The sequence below is a fragment of the Pseudochaenichthys georgianus genome, chromosome 18 (genome assembly GCF_902827115.2).
Source record: "Pseudochaenichthys georgianus chromosome 18, fPseGeo1.2, whole genome shotgun sequence".
Lineage (NCBI taxonomy): Eukaryota > Metazoa > Chordata > Actinopteri > Perciformes > Channichthyidae > Pseudochaenichthys > Pseudochaenichthys georgianus.
The window spans coordinates 3,078,946-3,099,386 of record NC_047520.1 but is presented as its reverse complement, the minus strand read 5'-3'; the positions used below and the strand labels follow the sequence as shown (position 1 = coordinate 3,099,386).

The 20,441-nt window shown below is 40.5% G+C and overlaps 1 protein-coding gene and 1 long non-coding RNA gene across 3 annotated transcripts in view; both read right to left on the bottom strand.

Moving 5' to 3' along the window:
- Nucleotides 1-669: 669 nt before the first annotated feature.
- LOC139435694 (uncharacterized) lies at nt 670-8,774 on the bottom strand. 2 transcript variants are annotated; one of them, XR_011644906.1, is made up of 3 exons: nt 8,722-8,774; nt 7,855-7,964; nt 670-720 (listed from the first exon to the last, which is right to left on the bottom strand). It is a non-coding gene; the product is annotated as an uncharacterized lncRNA (long non-coding RNA). The 2 variants fall into 2 exon arrangements; XR_011644905.1 differs by lacking the exon at nt 670-720 and adding an exon at nt 4,148-4,316.
- A 9,506-nt stretch (nt 8,775-18,280) lies between these two features.
- The window catches only part of clcn5b (chloride channel, voltage-sensitive 5b), a 32,734-nt gene continuing 30,573 nt past the window's right edge, over nt 18,281-20,441 (bottom strand). Inside the window, exons 14-15 of the mRNA XM_034106546.2 lie at nt 18,590-18,627; nt 18,281-18,371 (exon numbers count right to left, since the gene is read on the bottom strand). Of these exons, the coding sequence (XP_033962437.1) occupies nt 18,281-18,371; nt 18,590-18,627 (129 nt within the window). The remainder of the gene's footprint in view (nt 18,372-18,589; nt 18,628-20,441) is intronic.

Sequence of the window (20,441 nt, the reverse complement as noted above, 5' to 3'; positions counted from 1 at the left end):
CTGCTGTATTGAGCTACGGGACATACATTAGAAACAGCACAACAGCACTCTTATTTCATACACTGATATTCCAGCCCATGGTATTCAGTCAAGTTCATGCCACTTTAACCCTGGTGTCCCAATTTTGGTCATGTCAATATAAATGTAAAAAATATATTTGAACAATTTCGAAACTTTTCCATAAATAGCAGATCTTGCTCATGCATGCACCGTGACAGGTTTTGAACTTGTAGACTACAATTATATGTGGTTGAGTAGCTAAAGGGCAATAACTAAGCACATTTTGACTGCACTGATATTATCCACATTTCATAAATGAATGCAGTTCAGTCTGTCAAATTACCATCTTTTGACGGACTGATTCGTTCTTCAGCGATGATTCAGCCTCATTGAAGTCGTCTTCATTGGCGATTGGCAGCTGGATGGGGAACATATGGGTTGTGTGCTGGTCCCTGACTACCAGCCGGGTCATGTCGCCCTCTGCCAACTCATTCTTGATGAACTGCACATCTCTGGACAGGTCCTTTACCACCACAAGTACTTCAGCGAGCATTGAAGTCATCTTCTGGATGGCAATGTCTTAAGAAAAATATAATTGAAAAGTGTAAAGTGAGAATTGAAAATAACCTGCAAATGACTCATGAGGAATTACACTAAGTCTAATAGACTTGCCTTTCAAAAGCAGCCTGGTGTCATCGCCGTGCATCCGTGTGGTTCCATCTGTGAAACGCAAACATTCATGAGACTTAATCACTGCACACATTTTGAAAGGTTTAAGGTTTTACTGCAACAAAAAAAAGAAAGTTGCCTTCATTTTACATGCAGTAAAATTATGTGTATTTTATGTGTTTTTACATAGAATTCAATGTAATTTAACATTCAAGACAATTAAACAATGGAACTATCCTGTAAAAAACCGATCATTTCTCATCGAACCAATTTACAGAATTAAACCTTTATTTATTTTAAATAAAAGTAATTACTGTATTTTTATGGTATTTACACGTAATATAGAAAAACAAGAAAGGTCTGTAAAATAATACAGTACATTTCTGTGAAAAAATTTTTTTACAGTGTACCACTAGGTTAAAATAGGATATTATGGGACATTTGGACTGCTCCACTCCTTGTAGTCTCTGTCCAAAGGTAACTTTTAGATGTTTTTGTCATTACGCACAAACTTAAGAAGATTTACACATAATAATAATTTTTAAAAAAATCACAACCCATTGTCCTCAACATATGGAGCTTAAATGTGAGACCCCCCTCCCATAAAATGCTCTCACCCAGAGTGGGCATGCACACGCTCACACACACACACGTGCTCACACACACACACACACACACACACACACACACACACACACACACACACACACACACACACACACACACACACACACACACACACACACTTTGATTCTGGCACACACAGCCCAAAAAAAACTCTCTTTCTGAGAGAATGGGAATGTTACTCTTTTACGGTCGCTTTATGTCTGGATAAACTCCAGTCCAATGCCATTTTAAAGAGATAGTCATTTTTAAGTAATTAGTGGTTATTATTAAATATGGCTCTTTTATTGCTACTTTTAACTTTTTAATGGATCCTGTGGAAGTAAAGCCTGATAAAAGTGTCAAACTCCCGAAATCCACCAGAATACTGGAAATTACATCTACTCTGTTAAAAATGTCCTGGGGGGACCCCCAGACCCCCCGCTTGGGGGCGTGTTCAGTATGCCCCCCCACCCCTGGAAATAAATCTCCTGTTATTGGACAGTGTGAGGTTGGCAGGTTTGGCTGAAGAGCTGATTAAGAATCCGTTGTCCGATAGTGTCAGCGCCCCCTACTGGCCAAGTTATTCAAGAAACCCTGTAACCCTAATTTTCAGAACCGTACGTGTGTGAGGAAAGTTATATGGGCGCTTTCGGGGTGAAGAGCCCATCAAGAATCCGTTGTCCGATCGTGTCAGCGCCCCCTAGTGGCCAAGTTATTCAAGAAAGCCTGTAACCCTAATTTTCAGAACCATATGTCCATGTGTGAGGAAAGTTATATTGGCGCGTCCGGGGTGAAGAGCTGATCAATAATCCGTTGTCCGGTTGTTTTGGCGCCCCCTAGGGGCCGAGATAATAGTGGAAAACGGTTTAAAAGGAGTATAATTAAAATTGGACACCAGATTTTGGGTCAGCGCGCCGCCCCGAACGCGCCCATATAACTCCTCACACACGGCCTTACCGTTCTCCTTAATTGGCTAGGGTCAAGAATCAAGCCATAACACACAATAAATCATTCTAACTCCACAACGATAGGTTTTTAGAATCCGCCTTTCGGATATGTTGTACAGATACCCAAGACGCACGTGTGGATGTCTTCGTCTTTCTCGTACGACACTCCCACCCAGAGTCCTGCACTTTCAGGGAGCCTCACAGAGGGCAAGACCGTTAGGCCATACTGAAGGAAAACTTTGAAAAACAAACTTCTCGTAGGAATGTCGGACCGGGACACCGAGGGCATCCACGCGTGCGCCTTGATGAGCTGTACGACATATCCGGAAGGCCTTATAGTTATCGAGATATAACGCAAAATAGAAAGCCCCTTGACCCCATCCAATTAAGGAGAACCGTAAGGCCGTGTGTGACGAAAGTTATATGGGCACGTTCGGGGCAGCGCACTGACTCAGAATATGGTGTTTGATTTTGAAAAAATATTTTTCCAAGCCTTTGAGACAGTTATTTATGATTATCTTGGCCACTAGGGGTCGTACAGCTTCAAGACTGGCACCGTTGGATTCAGCGTCAAAAAGTAACTCGGAATAGATTTTGATAAAAGACAAAACAAACAAAAAAACATTGTAATTTTTTTACAGGGGTCAAACTCCAATCTGTTCGGTGATCTTTGGTAAGGTCCTAGAAAATCAAGACCTTGCCCATTCGACTCAACGTCCTTTTCTGAGTTTGAAAAAGTGTTTTTTAATTAAAAAAAAAAAAGTTAAAAAAAAAGCTAAATCTGCAACTATTTCAAAAATCTGTAACTTCTTATTGAAAAGTTGTAGACCATTGATGTCACCTACCATTCGACTCAGCGTCATCCAATCAGTGGGGGGGGGGGTCCCTAGCTCAATGAATGTTAGGGACCCAAAATAGTATCACTACAAAGTACTACCAATCGAATCCAAATGGCATGAAACGTGCTCCTAACTGTTTTTTGGGTGGTCAATTTTGGCCTCAACACTTGGATATTTCTTCCATAATTCAACGTTGATTTAACCTATTTTGCTATCTGGGGAGGCTTCGCTCGGACTGAAGACTTTATCTACTGTTTCTCTGACCGCTGTGTTTTCATAGCAGTGTTAACAAAAGACCTATTGGTGCCCCCCCCAATACAGCACCACCCTTCCTGACACGCACGACCCCGCCACCCCCACTCTGCCCTTATCTCCATATCAGCATTCTCCCATAAACACACACACACACACACACACACACACACACACACACACACACACACACACACACACACACACACACACACACACACACACACACACACACACACACACACACACACACACACACACACACACACACACACACACACACACACACACACACACACACACACACACGTATACATCACTTCAGGGGACATTACATTGACTTACATGCATTTCCTGGAGACATATCCTAACCCTAACCCTAAAGTCTTCACCCTAACATTAATGATCCCCCTTATGGGGACCTCCAATTTGTCCCCATAAGGGAGGCGAGTCCCCACACGTGACTGTGTAAACAGATGTAGGTCCCCACAACCCTTCATATCAAGTGCTGTCGCTCTTTTCACGTCTCCTGTATTATAACCCAGCATCCTAAGAGCCAGTCTAAGTGGGGCCAGACAAGCGCTCAACCTGACACACACACATTTGTTTTCAGGAGAACAATACTACTGTTTAAACCCTGCGCCCCACACTACCGGCCATTGGAAATAGGAATTTGAGAATCAGTGGGAGTGGTGCGATCGGAATACCTTGCAGGGCACCTAAACAATGCAGTTATTCCTGCAATAAAGCAACAAACACTATTACACTTTGATAAGGTCTTTAAAACAGAACCTCTTGGCACACACGGGGTTTGCGACAGGAAGCTGAGGGAAACTACCCGCGGAGAATGAAAGAAAATGAAAAGCCGTGGAAGTCAGAGTCGCTGCCGTTTCACACACATCTGAAGCTTCAGGACGCCGGTTCGACAATTTCTGTGTTCATCCGTGACGTCACTGGGCCCAACATGACTTTTCCCCATTGACTTCGATTGAGAAAGAGACGTCTGCAAATCAGAAGATACATTTTGTTCAGCCAAACCATGAACAGCCCTTATTGTAATCGTTAAGTCCTAAAAGTTCTGAAAACAAAATCCAAAGACATTTTCCTCTTTATTCTGGGTATGTATGTACTTGTCGTAACTATGATACGAATGAATGCGGCTTTGTCTCCTATTTTCCTCTTTAAACATCTATTTCCTTCAATGCCACAACCAACGTTTTGCATTGAAGGAAAGTCAATATTGGATTCATATTAGCCTTGTAACCAAATCACAACTTCAAATAAGCGTCAATGTTGCCTTAGAAAATGCCATATGTTGTGTTGTTTTGCAGCATTAAACGTACACATATTAATATTGGTGTAGGCCTGAAACATTAGTCTTAAAAAGAGGAAATGAACAGGTACGGTTCTTCCTTTGATGTGTCTGTAACTCTGTGTCGTAGTTAGCTCTGCATTAAATCAGTACAATAGAGAACCGCAGTGACGCGTCCGAAAACCCGGAAGTAAGTTAGCATTTTTACCACGTCCGGTTCCTTCGATAAAAAGCAATGTATTTTCTCCGTAGGGTTTTGAAAAATAGCTCCAAATCAGGTCTGTGGTTGAGACGCATTGAAGAGACGGATCACGTTTTGTTCTACGACATTAAATCCATCAGCAGGGACCCCGCTGGTGCTTTCTGAAGAGTTTACGTGTCTGAAAAACGATGGTTGTTACCAAGTGGCTGAATAGGACTACAGAAGCTGTCCAGGCCGTTTTACGTCATTACGCCGAACACGTAAAACACTCCGCTAAGTTAGTCCCTGTTCTGCTTGAAAGCAAGTCCCTGCCTCCTGCAGAGTGTTCAAACACTTCAACTCGTACCTTTTACAATCTGTATGTTTGAATATGGATCTTAAGTCGGCGTGACGTTGAAGCAGCGACCCTGCTTTAGTTGCTTTATAGCATAACGTTAGCATTTTGCTTCTGGCGAGATTTATGATTAGAAAATGATAAAAGTAGGGTAGACATGTGGAGATTATCCGGCTGAACAAAACGTGATCCGTCTCTTAAATGTGTTTCAACCACAGACCTTAGTTCCAGCTATTTTCCAAAATCCTACGGAGAAATTGCATTGCTTTTTGTGGAAGGAACCGGAAGGAGTTTACATCCGGGTTTTAGGACGCGTCACTCTATTGGAACATGGGAAAAACCTTCAGGCTTCAAATGCTCTCACTAGGGTGCATCAGGTCCATCATTTTAACCGTCTGTTAAAAGTCAGAAACAGTGAGGGATTTCCCAGGAAACATCAAATGAGATTGAGTTTTGGCGTAAAGATATGCTTGAGCGCACTGGACTGAAGTTACCCAGCCATACGGGCTCTATAAATCCACGAGGAGTGAAATAATCCTTCATCAAATATCAACTGACACACATCTGCAGAGAGTTTTTAAAAAGACGCCCAGACTGGGAATGGGATCAGTGTGTGTGGAGCATGTTACACGTATGCATGGCATTGGGTATGAAAATAAACCTGATTGGAGGTTACTGCGATAGCAATCTGAGCCAAGTAACGGGAAAGCTTGAGGAAATATGAAAAATATGTAAAGCACAGAAACTACTACAGCAGGGGTGTCAAACTCAATTTCATCGCGGGCCACATCAGCATTATGGTTGCACTCAAAGGGCCGGTTGTAACTTTAAGACTATATCAAAATACATATATAAATATATCATATATATAAAATAATGTATTATATTACATTATTGCCTCTGCTTTGGATTATCCAATATCCGGATAGGGTAATAACTTCATAATTAACTACGTCTGAAAGCAGAAGTCTAGGGCAAATAATTGCAAGTCTTTTCAGTGCGGATGTCCCAAAATGATTTAAAAAGAAAAGCCAAATTCTGGAGAAAAAAGAAATAGAAGTGACATTTTGAAATAAAAATCTAATTCTGAGAAAAAGGAATTCTATGAAAAAAAGGCAAATTCTGAGAAAAAAGTCGTATTTGAGATGCATTGTGGGACATGTAGTTTATGGGCGACGTGCTTCTGTAGCATGTAACTGTATAATAAACATATTATATTCTTTGCAAGCTCTTGTGGGGCCGCAGAAAATGAAGTCGCGGGCCGAATGTGGCCCCCGGGCCTTGAGTTTGACACCCCTGTGTAGACTTTCAGACGTTCAACACATCAAGTGTGATTAAAGCTCTTTTCAATAAGTTGACGGTTATTATGGTATGAATGCGGGGTGTGTGTTCATACAATTGAATGCATGTGGAAAGCGTTCTGTGAGTGACAGATGTGACCAATCCTGCTACAAATAAAGTAGTTTTTATAACTGCATTTTAGGGTTCGTTCGTCAAAACAGTTCAACAGTGTTTGGACTGAGATGCAAAACAGTTGGAAGTTGTAGCGAGTAGCGAGTTGGCCAATACCGTATTAGATGTGGTTTGAAATAGGACCGCACAATTCTGAGGAACGTTCAAAATGCCTACAGCGGTGTTTTGATTGACATTCGATATATTTTCGCAGAATAAGGCGGTTTTTCGCAGTGAGATTAGTAAAAAAAACAGAGAGCGCCAAGGCTGTTTCACCGACAAAAAAATAACAAGTGCGTCCACCCACAGATTTGGATACCCTTCGCATTTATATGGGTTTTTTCATAGCCCTCGCAACACCCGTCAACTAAATGTCCAATACATTTGGGCCAGTAGTTTTCCGTTATCGTGAAAACAGACTAACCACACAACAAAGTTAAGTGTAAACATAACCTTCTTGTCAGATCTTACAACTACTGTAAGTAGAAAAATATGTAACAACTTAAAAAAGGACTGCACACCTACAATAAATCAAACATGTGATTTAAATTATTACAGCTAATTCCCACTTCGCTGACCTTTTCCTCACTCAGAGTGAAAAATAAAAAAAATGTTATCCTTCTTATTGGAGTCTGGGTGACCTCCCATTATTTCAAGCATAGCTCTGTTAACTAGGGGAGATATAATTAGTCATAAAAAGTGAAAAACACTATAAAAGGAAATCCAAACAACCACCTGCAATTACTTATATAGCCGAGTACGCATCAGACCATTACAAATATACAACAAGCCAGACCAAGCAGGAAAGAGCAAATGAGACATTTAGAAAAATAGCGCAGTTTTGCCACATTAACTTAATTAACAAAACACTCATAAGAAAGTGTGCATGGATGCATTTTAAAGTTAATTACGGCATTGTGGGCTTCTTTCACCTCATTCAGTGCAAATATGATACATCGCTGACTTGACTCTAACACTTGTACAAATGTAATATGTTTTGTAAAGTGTCAATGCTAGCTGTGGTCTTAGGACTGGATTGCATTACACTGCACAGATGTTTCTCTTTCTGCTGTGCGATGTATGTTTTATATTTGGCGTATGTCTCAGGCAAAGACTTTTTTAAATTATATTATACAAGATAACAAGAGTAAGCTAATCTAATCATTCTATCGTGCAGCTATATCTGCCTCTTCTGTTCAGTGAGAACAACATTCAAGAGTAAAAACACACTATTTGCATACCAGACGTCTCCAGGAACTTGGCTCGCTCTAGAAGTTTTCTGCATGCCTCTCTTGGTCCACATGTGTTGGGCTGTAATCATGCATTTATTTTTGGTAGGCGCTGCAGAACACTGTAGGCCAAAGCATATAGCTGTTAAATACTCTATCAATAAAAGAGATTTTGTTACATGTACATTTCAAATAACCTAAACTGCTGTGTGTACTGCACATAGTCTACTGTGCATAAAGCAACCAGTGATTCATTGTTTCTTCATTCCAGCATATTCACGCTTTGCACTACTGGTTAAACATGACAAAAACACAGACTTATTTACATTGTATGTTTCAAAATAGGTGAATGTTTGTGTTTACTTCTGTTCAGCTTTGTTGTCCTTACTTTAGAATTAAGCCTCATTTCATTTTATGTATAAATAATCTGCATTGAAAGCAACAAAATGAGTAAGATCCAATCCTTAAGGGGGCTAATAGCACACACATGCTATCATCTTAAAACGAGTTTAAAATGTTCAAACTAGCCTTGCAAATTATGTTGAAAAGTTGCCTCTTTTAAAACACTTTTTGTTCCAAGCATTGCTCTTTACTAATGGATTGAAATACTCTCACAACAAAACAAAAAGCTGCATGATAGCACTGTTTTAGCTAGCCGTTAGCAAGTGGCTACCGTTAGCTACCGTTGGCCACACTGACAGTAGCTGCTTGTAGCATTAGCTTGTGTACATAGCGTTTTTAGCTTAGCTTTGTAAATATGTTTCTGTATTTAGTTGCAGTTCAAAAACGTCCTAGTATGAAATAGTTTTGAGGCCAACAAACACGTTTTATTACATTTAACATGTCCGTGTTTACCCTAAAAATCACACAGTTGCTTACCAGGCAGTGTAGGTGCAGCTAGTTAAGTGCACCTGAGGCAGCAGCTGGGCGTTGGGGCTGTTAATCAACCTTAATTGGTTACCAGACGTGTCCAATTTGTCACCCTGCTCCTCACCTGTCGCCTATAGTCTACTCCAGGGACAACAAATGTAACTTAAGATTTAGTATTTCACGTACACGTACACGTACACAGTATCTTACATTAAATCTATTTCCTTCTCTAGTTTTAAATGATTATGTTTAAAACTGGAAAAAAAACGTATCTTTAAAATATAAATAACTGATTATTAGTCCTAATCCACAGACATACAACCGTTAAAAACATGCAACAACTACTAATTTGCAGGACATTGCAGATAGTACCTTGGTATTCAACTGTATTCATGAAATAAAAAAGTAGCTTATGGTGAAGTTCAGAATGAAAATAATAGCTTTAAGCTACAGTAACAATAAATCAAATGTAGAAATGACCTATCATACTGGAATTGGAAGTCATCTGAAGTTAAAGTGGACCTATCATGCTATATTTGAATAATATATTGTAGGGCCATACCTAAAACATGTCCGTGAAGTTTTTCTTTCAAAATACCAAACAGATCATGCATTTTAGCCATGCCACATTTCGCTCTATTTGCTTTTTTCCAGCCCTGTTTTTGCAAGGGCTAATTCTGTGAGAAGTCTTCTTCGCTGCTTTTGTGGCATACTACAGCGCCACCTACAGGGCTGGCATATGTACTACAGCGTCTCCAGCGCTTTCGAGCAGCAATGGCCGTGGCCCAACCCCCCATTCCCCTGATAGGTGGAGAGTTGCCCATATAGGCGGAGCACCCCTTTTCTGACATCAGAAAAATTAAAATCTGTATCAGCTCCGTCGCAGCCCCGTTTTTAGAGATTTGGGTACGGAGGAAAAGAGAGAGGGTTGTGTTTTCTGACACACCGGGGACACATATTCATATATAAAAGACGTACACAAGTGCATTTTGCATGATAGGTCCCCTGTAAGTATTATCTCTTTAAATGGGTTTGGCTGATGGTAGACAAACACGTACAATATAAGATTAAAGCTTGTGTGAAATAATGGATACGTTGAGTGTGTTCTGCTCCATGAGGTTACAAAAAGTGTTGGTTTTGTGCCGTTTATAGCAGATCATTGATGTAAAGCGGCTTGGTTGCACTCCATGACCTTGTCTTCAGTGTCAGTGGTGGAACATTACAAGACGCTATCTAGCAGTGGAACATGGTGAATGGAAACCAATCTGAGTGCAACCATCATTTTATTATGTGATGGATTGGGGAAGTCAGTGATACGCTTGAAACCAAGAAGGCATGAATAGAGTCGCTTGATTCCTAGGAGCCCAATGTGTGACTTTAGGGTGAACCCGGTTAAACCAAAACCACCAGAGAAAATACAAAATGATGTATCACTTATATATATTTTGATTACTTTCAGAGTATGCGTTGGCCCTGTGGAAGTTTTCTTTCCAAATTCCACTTTCTCTGGATTCAATCTCACCCTAAACACCTCTTTAAACATTTGAGTTTGATCCTCATTGCCTCGCGGACTCATAAAAGTAGCAGAGCTGCTCGTGTCATCATCAGAGGCTGCATTTACAGTCTCAATAAGAAATGACGTTCCCTTTTCCGGTTGTATAATATGATTAACTACCAGCAGAGGCCGAACAGGCTGAACACCCTGCAGCATATCGCTGATAGAATGGACTGTACTTATATAGCGCTTTATCCAGTCTTTACGAGCCCTCAAAGCACTTTACATACTACACGTCATTCATACCCATTCATACAGAGCAGTACCACTTACTCTACGACCTAACATCACACACCGCTGGCCATCGGGAGGAACTCGGGGTTAAGTATCTTGCCCAAGGATACATCGACATGTTGGCTGCACGGGCTGGGATCGAACCCACAACCTTCTGCTTGAAAGACGACCGCACTCCCTCCAGTCGCTATCGAAACTAATTTAGTGCACACATATCAATCAATATAGTTTTTCAGCAGCAGAACCTGGGGTCAAAGTGGTGCTGGATACGTAATTTAAGTGCCATTACTTGGCAACACATCTTAAAGCTGTCTAATTAGTATTTCAACACTGGATCACATGACAAAATAAAGGGAGTGAAAATGGCTGCTTTTAGGGCCAAAACAAGTGGACTCGGCAGTTCACCGTCACACTTGAGAGTTTAGTGTCTTTCAGCTTGTTGTTTTGGTTTTATAGCCTATGTCTTTTACTGTTTTGGTTCACATTAACAGCTCTCATCAATCTAGTTTTCAGACCAATACACTCTGATTAGCGCACTGCCTCTCCAGCGCCAAAGTTAGCAAATACCTTGTAAAAATTGTGGAACTTTTAGCAGCCAAAACAATTAAATATGCTTCCAAGCATGCTCCAACACGTTCGCCCTAACATCTTTATAAGGTGATAATAAGTCATTGTTAAGTTACGAGCTTGAGCTAAATAAAGTTGAGGTTAACTGAACATGGAAGTGATTTGAAAGAAAATCCCCAAAAATGTGTTTCCAAGAGAAATAACTAAATGTACCATCAAACTATTTGCGTAACGCACAATTTAATTTCAGCCACAATCTAAAATGTCAAATCAAAAACCAAACCAGTGCACCAAGAGGGCGCCTAGAAATGTTTCTTATTGTTGGTTGTTTGGTAAACTTGCAGTGGCGTTTTTATATGTACAAAAGTGGTGGGGCAAAAAACAAAAAACTCAGATGTCTATAAGCTTCCGCAGTGAGGTTCATGGCTGGTGAGGCTCTGACTCCTCAGGTTTACAAATATTATATTTGACCTAAATCAAAATATAATATTATGTTCAAAAGCTTTTTTTGTCTGATGCTTCAATTAATTTTAAACAGACAGTTCAACAGAAAGATACCCAAAACATGTAATTTTATCATTTACATATTGAATTGTTCTCTCTTAGTAAGATCCCATTTTCAATAAAATTGCAGTCTTACCTTGACATGAAGATGAAGTCCATTTGCCTATCCTTCTGGACAAAATCTCTATTACTTTTTTGTAAAAATCCTCCTTATGTTCTTGTAGTTTCAAAAGTCTAATCTAATTGATGGATTTATGATTAGAAAATTATAAAAGTAGGGTAGACATGTGGATATTATCCGGCTGAACACAGATCTTATTTCGAGCTATTTTATAAAATCCTATGGAGAAATCTCATTGCTTTTTTGTGGAGGGAAACCATGCGCAGCTTACTTCCGGGTTTTAGGACGCGTCTCTTCTCCTCTTCACACACCACACTTTTCGCGGCACACGTACTTACAGCCAATCAGCTCTGAATTATGTGAGATGATGTATGGTGGGGATGCCACACACATTAAATAGGAAAATACTCTGAGCATGCGCAGTGTAGTTTTTACAGTCACTTAGACAGTGAGAGGGAGGGGCATGATCGGGTTGTGTCCCACATGGCTCTAAACAGCTCAACAGGCACACACTGTAGACACTAATTAGAAGAACACATACTAAAACAGCAATGTACAGACGAATCAGATGATTAAACATGATCTTAAAATATATTTTATATATATTTTAATTTATTTTTTGCATTTTGTTGTAATCATTATTTTAATACTTTCTGCTGACACTAGGTGGGGCTGCACCTGCCCCTAATGACGAGTCGCCACTGGAAACTTGTATATAATTCTCAGTGTCATTATTCTATCACATGAGAGGTGGCAGAAGCCGTGGGAACGTCCACCTGTATAACCCCAGGTGAGGCCAAGAGGTCAGAGATACAACAACACAAGCTGTGCTGGGTCCTAAATATGCGTCCAGCCCTCAGGTAAATTCCACACACACACGTCATCCTTTTGCATGCAGCCAGAGAGATAGACAGCTCGGAGAAAGGTAGGACAAGAGGAGAGACTTGACACTTTTTCGTGGTGTAGGATGACACCTTGAATTGGCCCATTACCACATGTGAATGCTTTGTAATGAGCACGGAATCTGTGGCACGCCTGGGAACCGAATGATTGATACGAGAGAGAAACATACGAGGTAACATATCTCAACAAATAAGGAACACCAGAAAGGAAATAAGGGATTAAATATAGACATTGACAGTATGAGGAAGTGCACAAGTGTGTGTTTGAGGTGTGAGAATGCAAACGCCACGATCAGGTGGGAAACTGGAGCCTCATGTGAAGTCTCTGCGGCAGGAACTGAGCTCAGCAATACACCGAGTACTTACTAAACAGCTACAATGCACTCACATTCCACACACACACACACACACACACACACACACACACACACACACACACACACACACACACACACACACACACACACACACACACACACACACACACACACACACACACACACACACACACACACACACACACACACACACACACACACACACACACACACACACACACACACACACACTTCCTCTCCATCTTCTCCACTCGGTTCTCTAGACTTCTCACAGAGATTAAGTGGCCAGAAACGAGCGCTGACTCGCTGTCGGAGACGCTTAGTCTGGAGTGACAGCGTGACATCTCTAACCTGAGGGTCTGACACACACACGCGCACACACAACACACACACACACACACACACACACACACACACACACACACACACACACACACACACACACACACACACACACACACACACACACACTTTATGAGCAGTGGCCCCCCAGCATGAAGAGTTTATGAGACATTGTCCCTGAGCACTCACATTGTTTTCCTCTCGGTCTTTGGGCGACGGCTCTCGAAAGTCCAGATGCTTATAATGATAACATGTTGATTCCTGGCTTCCATCACAAGTATGTCATTATCGATTCATCTGATTTTAAATAAGATATGATTAATCAAATAATGTCCGGCAAGCATCTCTGGCCGGATGAGGTTGATCCTCATAAATCTACCACTTTAAATATCAGAGGTTTATTTAATCATCAAAATCTGATTTGCCATTTTCTGATGCGTACCACAGAGGGGCCATTTGCATCGTTACAGCAGGAAAGAGACACAGACAGCTTAATGTTACATAATGTTAAAAAAGTACTAAGTTATGATATAATAAATAATATAATAAAAAAGTTAAAAAAAATAAAACTTTTCAAAATACAAATCCTATAGTTAGTAGGATTTAGCAGCCAGGTATATACTACACAGTTATTCATATGTATATAATGTATATATCGCACATATACCTATCTTTAAGGCAAGGAAATAGGCATGTTTATTAAAAATTACCAACTTGTAGCTTGTTTCGCCTTAAAAACTACTTTTTCTTACCAATACCTCACCAGATCAGAATATTCAGTTTGGGTGTTTTTAGAGGCTTTAAAGGGAAAATCTTTCCGGTATTTTACGGAAAACTGACAGAATTCTTCTGTCCTTCCTCTTTGATGCTCCAGATTTGTTTTATGACTCCTTTGGGACGTCCCAACCACCTTCAATATGTCCTCAAAATTGGCTGTACCGTCTCCTAACTCAAGACAAAAGCTGCAACGTTTTATGCGTGAAATGTTGATTCATAAGAGTTTCCATCTTGTAGATAATAAGTAAGGGAAACATTTCCAGATACAACTACAAAAGAAAAGGCTAAAATAAAGTCTTGAAGTAGGCTACTAACTCATTTTGATTGTTTTGTGTTTAGAATAATTACATCCCAGATGATTTTATGGAAATGACTTGAGTTTTCCTGCAGAGTAAATGACCTGTACGTGGTTCCATTTACTCTGGTCTGGAGCAAGCTGAAGTTAAAGATCAGTGGGCATCGAGCCAATGTTTTGAAACGGATCAACGCAACATTGAAAGGATTATCTCGCTGGCAGAAACGTAATGTAATACAAAGAAGGCTGAGACCAATTCAGACTTTTTCAAACTGTGAAACAGATGTTTTAATAAAGACATCGGCAAAAGCTGGCACGCGCTGAGTCAAGTCAACGAGGACACCGTGGAGAAAAACGTTCACCATCATGTTGCAATTGATTTTACGCAGTCAAATGCAATCAATCGGGCTCGTTTCAGACATTAAATCTTCCCAGAAGTGCTGGATCACCCCGGCGACTCCGCTGCAACGAGCCAAAAGCCATTATGAATCAGAACATAGAATCAATCGATTTGAAATGGGAAAAACGAAATAAATACTCATTGGGGTGAAAGGATGTTCGGATTTCAATGTTGGCCACTAGGGGGCAGCAGAAACAAGCTGGCAGCACAACACTCACAATAATCTTCTAAAAAAGTAGAATTTATTTGCAAACACTTCACTATTTACGCCTCCGTTTGACATGCAACAACATTTGGAGTCAGTTATGTATACCTGATGAATGTAGGTCCAATGTTTTCTCTCCTGTTTGGTCTCCTCCACCAGCTCCTGTGGATAACACCCTGGCTTTCTTGTTGCTAAATGCTTCAATGTTGACCCGCTAGGCGCTGACTTTATCCGTCTGTGGTTCGGCGATGGGAAGGAAGCGTCTAATGGAGATTTTCTCTGGAAACAGCTGCCTTCTACGTCTCAAAACAACGTTGATGAGAGCAAAACAACAGTGTTTCCTTACGGGGACTATCAAGTACATCGAATAGTATCGCGTTGAGTGAAACACAAAGAGGACATTTCGATAAATCAAATATTGTGCTTATGTCGGCATTTTGATTCAGATTTGCTCGAAATGTGTAATGGTTCGTCCTCAGACCGAGCGACATCCTGCCTCCAAGTGCCATGAAAACCAGGTTGTTTCCCTGTTATCCTGCAGACTAACAAACGAACCAAACATCTCCTTGATGGAGGTATTCAACATGCCGAATGTTTGCCATGTGCTCACTGCCCAAAAACAATGGGTCACGCTTTTCTAAAAATGTGTTTCAGATGAAAAAGTTATGAATAATTGCAAAACTCTGGAGTTGTATTTACAGGCTTCCAGGGCCCTTTCTCATTTCGTCAAATCCCCCTCCTCGACTCCTCGGTCCTCCGGGAGGACCCGGAAATGAATTTCAGCGCGCCATGTTGAAGGACATCTCATTTCTCTATGAACTTCGAGGACCGAGCATCTCTGGAGGAGCTCTAAACGAGGATACACTGATGGGTCCTCCACGGCTCCTTCGTGGATGCATTTCCGGCAACAGAGATGTTTCAAAGAGTCGTGACGCACGGCCGGACTTATCTCAGCCAATGACAGCTCTGCATGCATCCCCTGGATATTATTTTAGAAACTGCTTTCATCGTGACGTGATGTTTCCAGAGAGAACAGCTGTGAGGTCCGCGCAGAAAGCAGAGCAGAGTGTATGATGTATATCACTCAGTATAACAGATCTACTCTCTTTATTTGATGTAGTTTAGTAGATATCTACAAACAAAGAGTTGATATTTTTCTAAAACCATTTAGTGCTTCACAATAAAATACACAACGGCTGTTAACTGTAGCCTATGTGCGTGTGTGTGGTACAGTGCGTAGATGCAGCGGACAGACAGGTCTCAGTTGGTTTGGTGTCCTCTGCTTACTTTTAATACTTGTAAATAAAACTTTTGGTCCGTAATTTATTTTCCTCATTGTAGCGACCAGAGGGGGGGGGGGGATATATCCAGTCTCTGATAGTGTTACGTTATTATGAGAGTGCTCCGTTTGATTCTGAAATTGTATATATGTATATACATATATGTGTATGTGTGTGCCTGTTATTGTCTCATTATACCGCACTGTGAATGAATCAAAGTAAATATATAAGTCGTCTTGAACACATCTGTCCATCAGACAGAGGGCTGCTGCCTCCTGTCATCATTAATGGACGTCTCTTTAAGATGACCGCTCATTTCTCTAACCGCCTGCTGCTTCCCCTCCTCGGTTCCCCTCCTCGGCTCCTCGGCTCGCATCTCCTGTGGGCGGGACTAAGTCTCGAGGATAGGAGTTCGAGAAAAGAGAAAGGGCCCCGGTGTGACGGAGTGAAAACTCAGTGAATTAAGACAGAGACAAAGAACAGAGTCTGAAACTTTGTGAGGCCCAGACTGGTCGTGGTATAAATAGTCCAGAATAATATTATGCTGTTTATGAACGAGGCAGAGGAATGCAGCGTGATGTAACGTCTGAACCATCAGAAGCCGCCCTCTAAGCAAAACAATACATTTCAAGATAACAGTAGTTTCATTTGTATAATCAACTGAATCCAGTATTTAAATCAGCTTAATGAATTTAAATGTGTTTAAATGACTGTTTAATGTTAGGTTTTTAGCAAATGTATGGACACTATTAAGAATAGTATTAGGATCCCCATTAGCATTAGCATTGGCTAATCTCCCTGGAAAAAAAGCCAATTTTAAAGAAGTTAAAAAAGTTCATTCATCTTACTCTATTTTCTATCTGATAATAAATACAATTAAAAAATTAGATTAAACTCAATAAGTTCTTTGTTTGAATGCGAGTTTGACAAAAAATAAATAATTCACAGGGCAAAAGATAACAGTAGTTTCATTTTTATAATCAATCAGAGATATTACGGACAGTTAAATACGTTCAAATTACTCGTTTAGTTTTGGGTTTTAAACTAATGATTATCACCAATATATCTATCCAATAATAATAATAACAATTAAAGAGGAGATTAAACTCGATACGTTTCCGAGTCTGGCAAAAAAAAAGTCAAAATTCACACGACAAAGAAACACGGACACGTTTAAGTCAGTGAAATAATTTAGTGGGACAAACAATTGAACATATACATAAATTAACATGTGTCATGATTCTCTCTTTGTGTAGTAGCCCTTCCACGGGAGCCTGACACACTTGCACACTTCCTTCCATAAGGCATGACATGGTTTTTCAGCATGTGTTTAATTTGTTATATATATATTTGAATAGTACTGCCATGTTGCCATTCGGAGTCGGCATGGCAACACAACACTGCATAGTTCTGTATAAAGAAAACAACAAATGTGTGGAGCGAGTTCCCAGGCTGTCATGAAGTCTTTCTGGAGTGTAAAGTGTGCGTATTGGATCCTCTTCTCACACTCCCGTATGCATCATCCCCCGAGGCGCCAGGGGGGGAGGACCGGGTGAGTTCATGCATCCATCAGCCCAGTTTGGAGCTCTCCGTCTGGGCGGCACGGAGCGCCCCAAAAACTCCCAGGCGATCTCCTCCCCCTCCCTTTCAATGTATATTCTGTTAACGTGTAGTAGATAAGATAACGACATGGCGGTTGCTTTGCGTCTCGGAGTCTCATGTCTTTTGGAAAAGGGAGAAATAAAGAATGTGAGAAGTCAAATAAAGGAGCAGATGTGGTGGTTGACTTGTGGTTCTCCCGTGTGTCTGCACCGCATGATGGATGAGTCATTGTTTCCGAGCGGTTGTTTCAGTTTTCCAGCGGTGCAGTGTCTTTGGGAAAAGCCCCCGAAAAAACCGCATCCATTGTTCTCTAGTCGCCAGTGCAAATGGAGCTCGACTTGCTCGGCTTCCTCTGAAGCTTCCCGAGAGCTGAAGAGGTAACAAAAAGGCGCATTTCGTTTTCCAAGCTGGTGTTTTCATCTTCCCCGCCGCTCGACGGAGGAGGGTCAGTTGAAGAGGATGGAGTCGGGGTCCCTGTTGGCGATGTGCGCCATGTGTTTCAGAATGTCTTTCTTCGTGATGATTCCCAGCAGCCTCCTGGTGACAGAGAGAACAGAACGTCAGGGGAAAGCAGATTACTTCACGTCATACTTTGTCCGCTTGGTCACGGAAAGCAGAGACATCGAGCCGAGGTCTGCAAATCAAGACATGCATTACAGGACACTTGTTAGACGCTTTTATCCAAAGCGACTCAATACTCAATACTGAGGGCAATCCCCACCGGAGCCATGAGGCTTTGACACAGTTTGAATTACCGTCCCAGAGGGGGAAGCGGCACGCAGCGCGGTGAGAGCTACACGCCAACACAAAGAGAACAAAGGAGAGGAGCGGACGCTGAAGACAATTAGTGCCGACACTGCGGTTTCACACACGATCAGAGATGGCAAAAGTACACACATCCTTTACGCAAGTAGAAGTACACATACTCGTGTTTAAAAATCTGGTAAAAGTAGAAGTACTGACTAAACTTCTTTACTCAAGTGAAAGTAAAGGCTTTGAAGTGTACTTCAGTAAAAAGTACCCATAACTAGCAGCTGCTTTAAAGAGTACCTGACCTCCCTTTATATCAATAGAACAATAATGTCATTGTTAGCTAATGAATGTTTCCATGCTGAACAACGGCAACATGACAACGTTTCCATTGGTCCCTCTTCTTTAGAGAAGACCAGGAAGTGATGGATACACGGATCGTGTTCCAATCAATAGGCAAATGACTCTACAGAATAATGATCACGCACCAAACACACATTCAGACTAAAGGAACCAGCTGTTTGGGAAATGAGAGAAGAAGAAAGTACAGGTATTTGAGTTCAACATGTAAGAAGTAGAAAGTACAGGTATTTGAGTTCAACATGTGAGAAGTAGAAAGTACAGGTATTTGAGTTCAACATGTAAGAAGTAGAAAGTACAGGTATTTGTGTTCAACATGTAAGAAGTAGAAAGTACAGGTATTTGAGTTCAAAATGTAAGAAGTAGAAAGTACAGGTATTTGTGTTCACATGTAAGAAGTAGAAAGTACAGGTATTTGTGTTCAACATGTGAGAAGTAGAAAGTACAGGTATTTGTGTTCAACATGTAAGAAGTAGAAAGTACAGGTATTGTGTTCAACATGTAAGAAGTAGAAAGTACAGGTATTTGTGTTCAACATGTAAGAAGTAGAAAGTACAGGTATTTGTGTTCAAAATGTAAGAAGTCAAATTAAAAAGTCGTCAGAAAAATAAGTAGTGGAGTAAAGTACTGATACCAGAAACATGTATTAAGTACAGTCAAAGTATTTGTACTGCACCTCTGGACACGATCATGTTCACACTGGGAACACAAAACCAACTCAATAAAAAAAGCTGAAAACAAAAACATCATTAGCAACAGGTCATTAAATAAAATGTCTCCAGATTTCGACAGTGAACATGTGTGTTTATTTAATAGTGTGTGAAAAGAGACACTACTGTATGTCAACTTTGAAAGATCATATAAAACGTTCTTATTAAAATCATCCATAAAACACGCTGTGAGGTTTTACTGCTCCAAGCTAACCAGGTGTTCTACTGCCACTAGCTTAAGGGCTAATGTTAGCATTAGCATTTTCATGTAATCGGCTTTTGTGGCTAAAATGTTTCTTTAGTATAATTGACATAATTTTTCTCTAAGTTAAAAGCTTTAAAGGTGGGGTGGGTAATTTTGGCATTCCATGGAATATAACAACAAGTGTATCTCGAGCCGGTTTCTCAAACTTACCTACCCCACCTTTAAACGTAAAATATTGAGACTTTTTAAGCGTTTTTTCTATCATTTTAAATTGATACTATTATTGCGAAAACTAAAATGGAAAGAATACCTTTATACGTTCAGCAAACAATGTTCATTTTAATCTATGATTGTATGTTTCGATCAGGATTATCTAATGTTAAGCTAGCTCCTGGAAGACTATTGTTACGTTTCAAATATTGAAAAGATTTAAGCAAAATGTAACGCCGAGATAAATCACCAGATTATACTGAAAATAGAGAATTTAAAAAAGAATAATAAAACAATTGTGAGATGTCACTTTGTTACGATGAACACCATTCTGTTATTGCAAATACTCACAAAAAAAACGAAATAAAACAA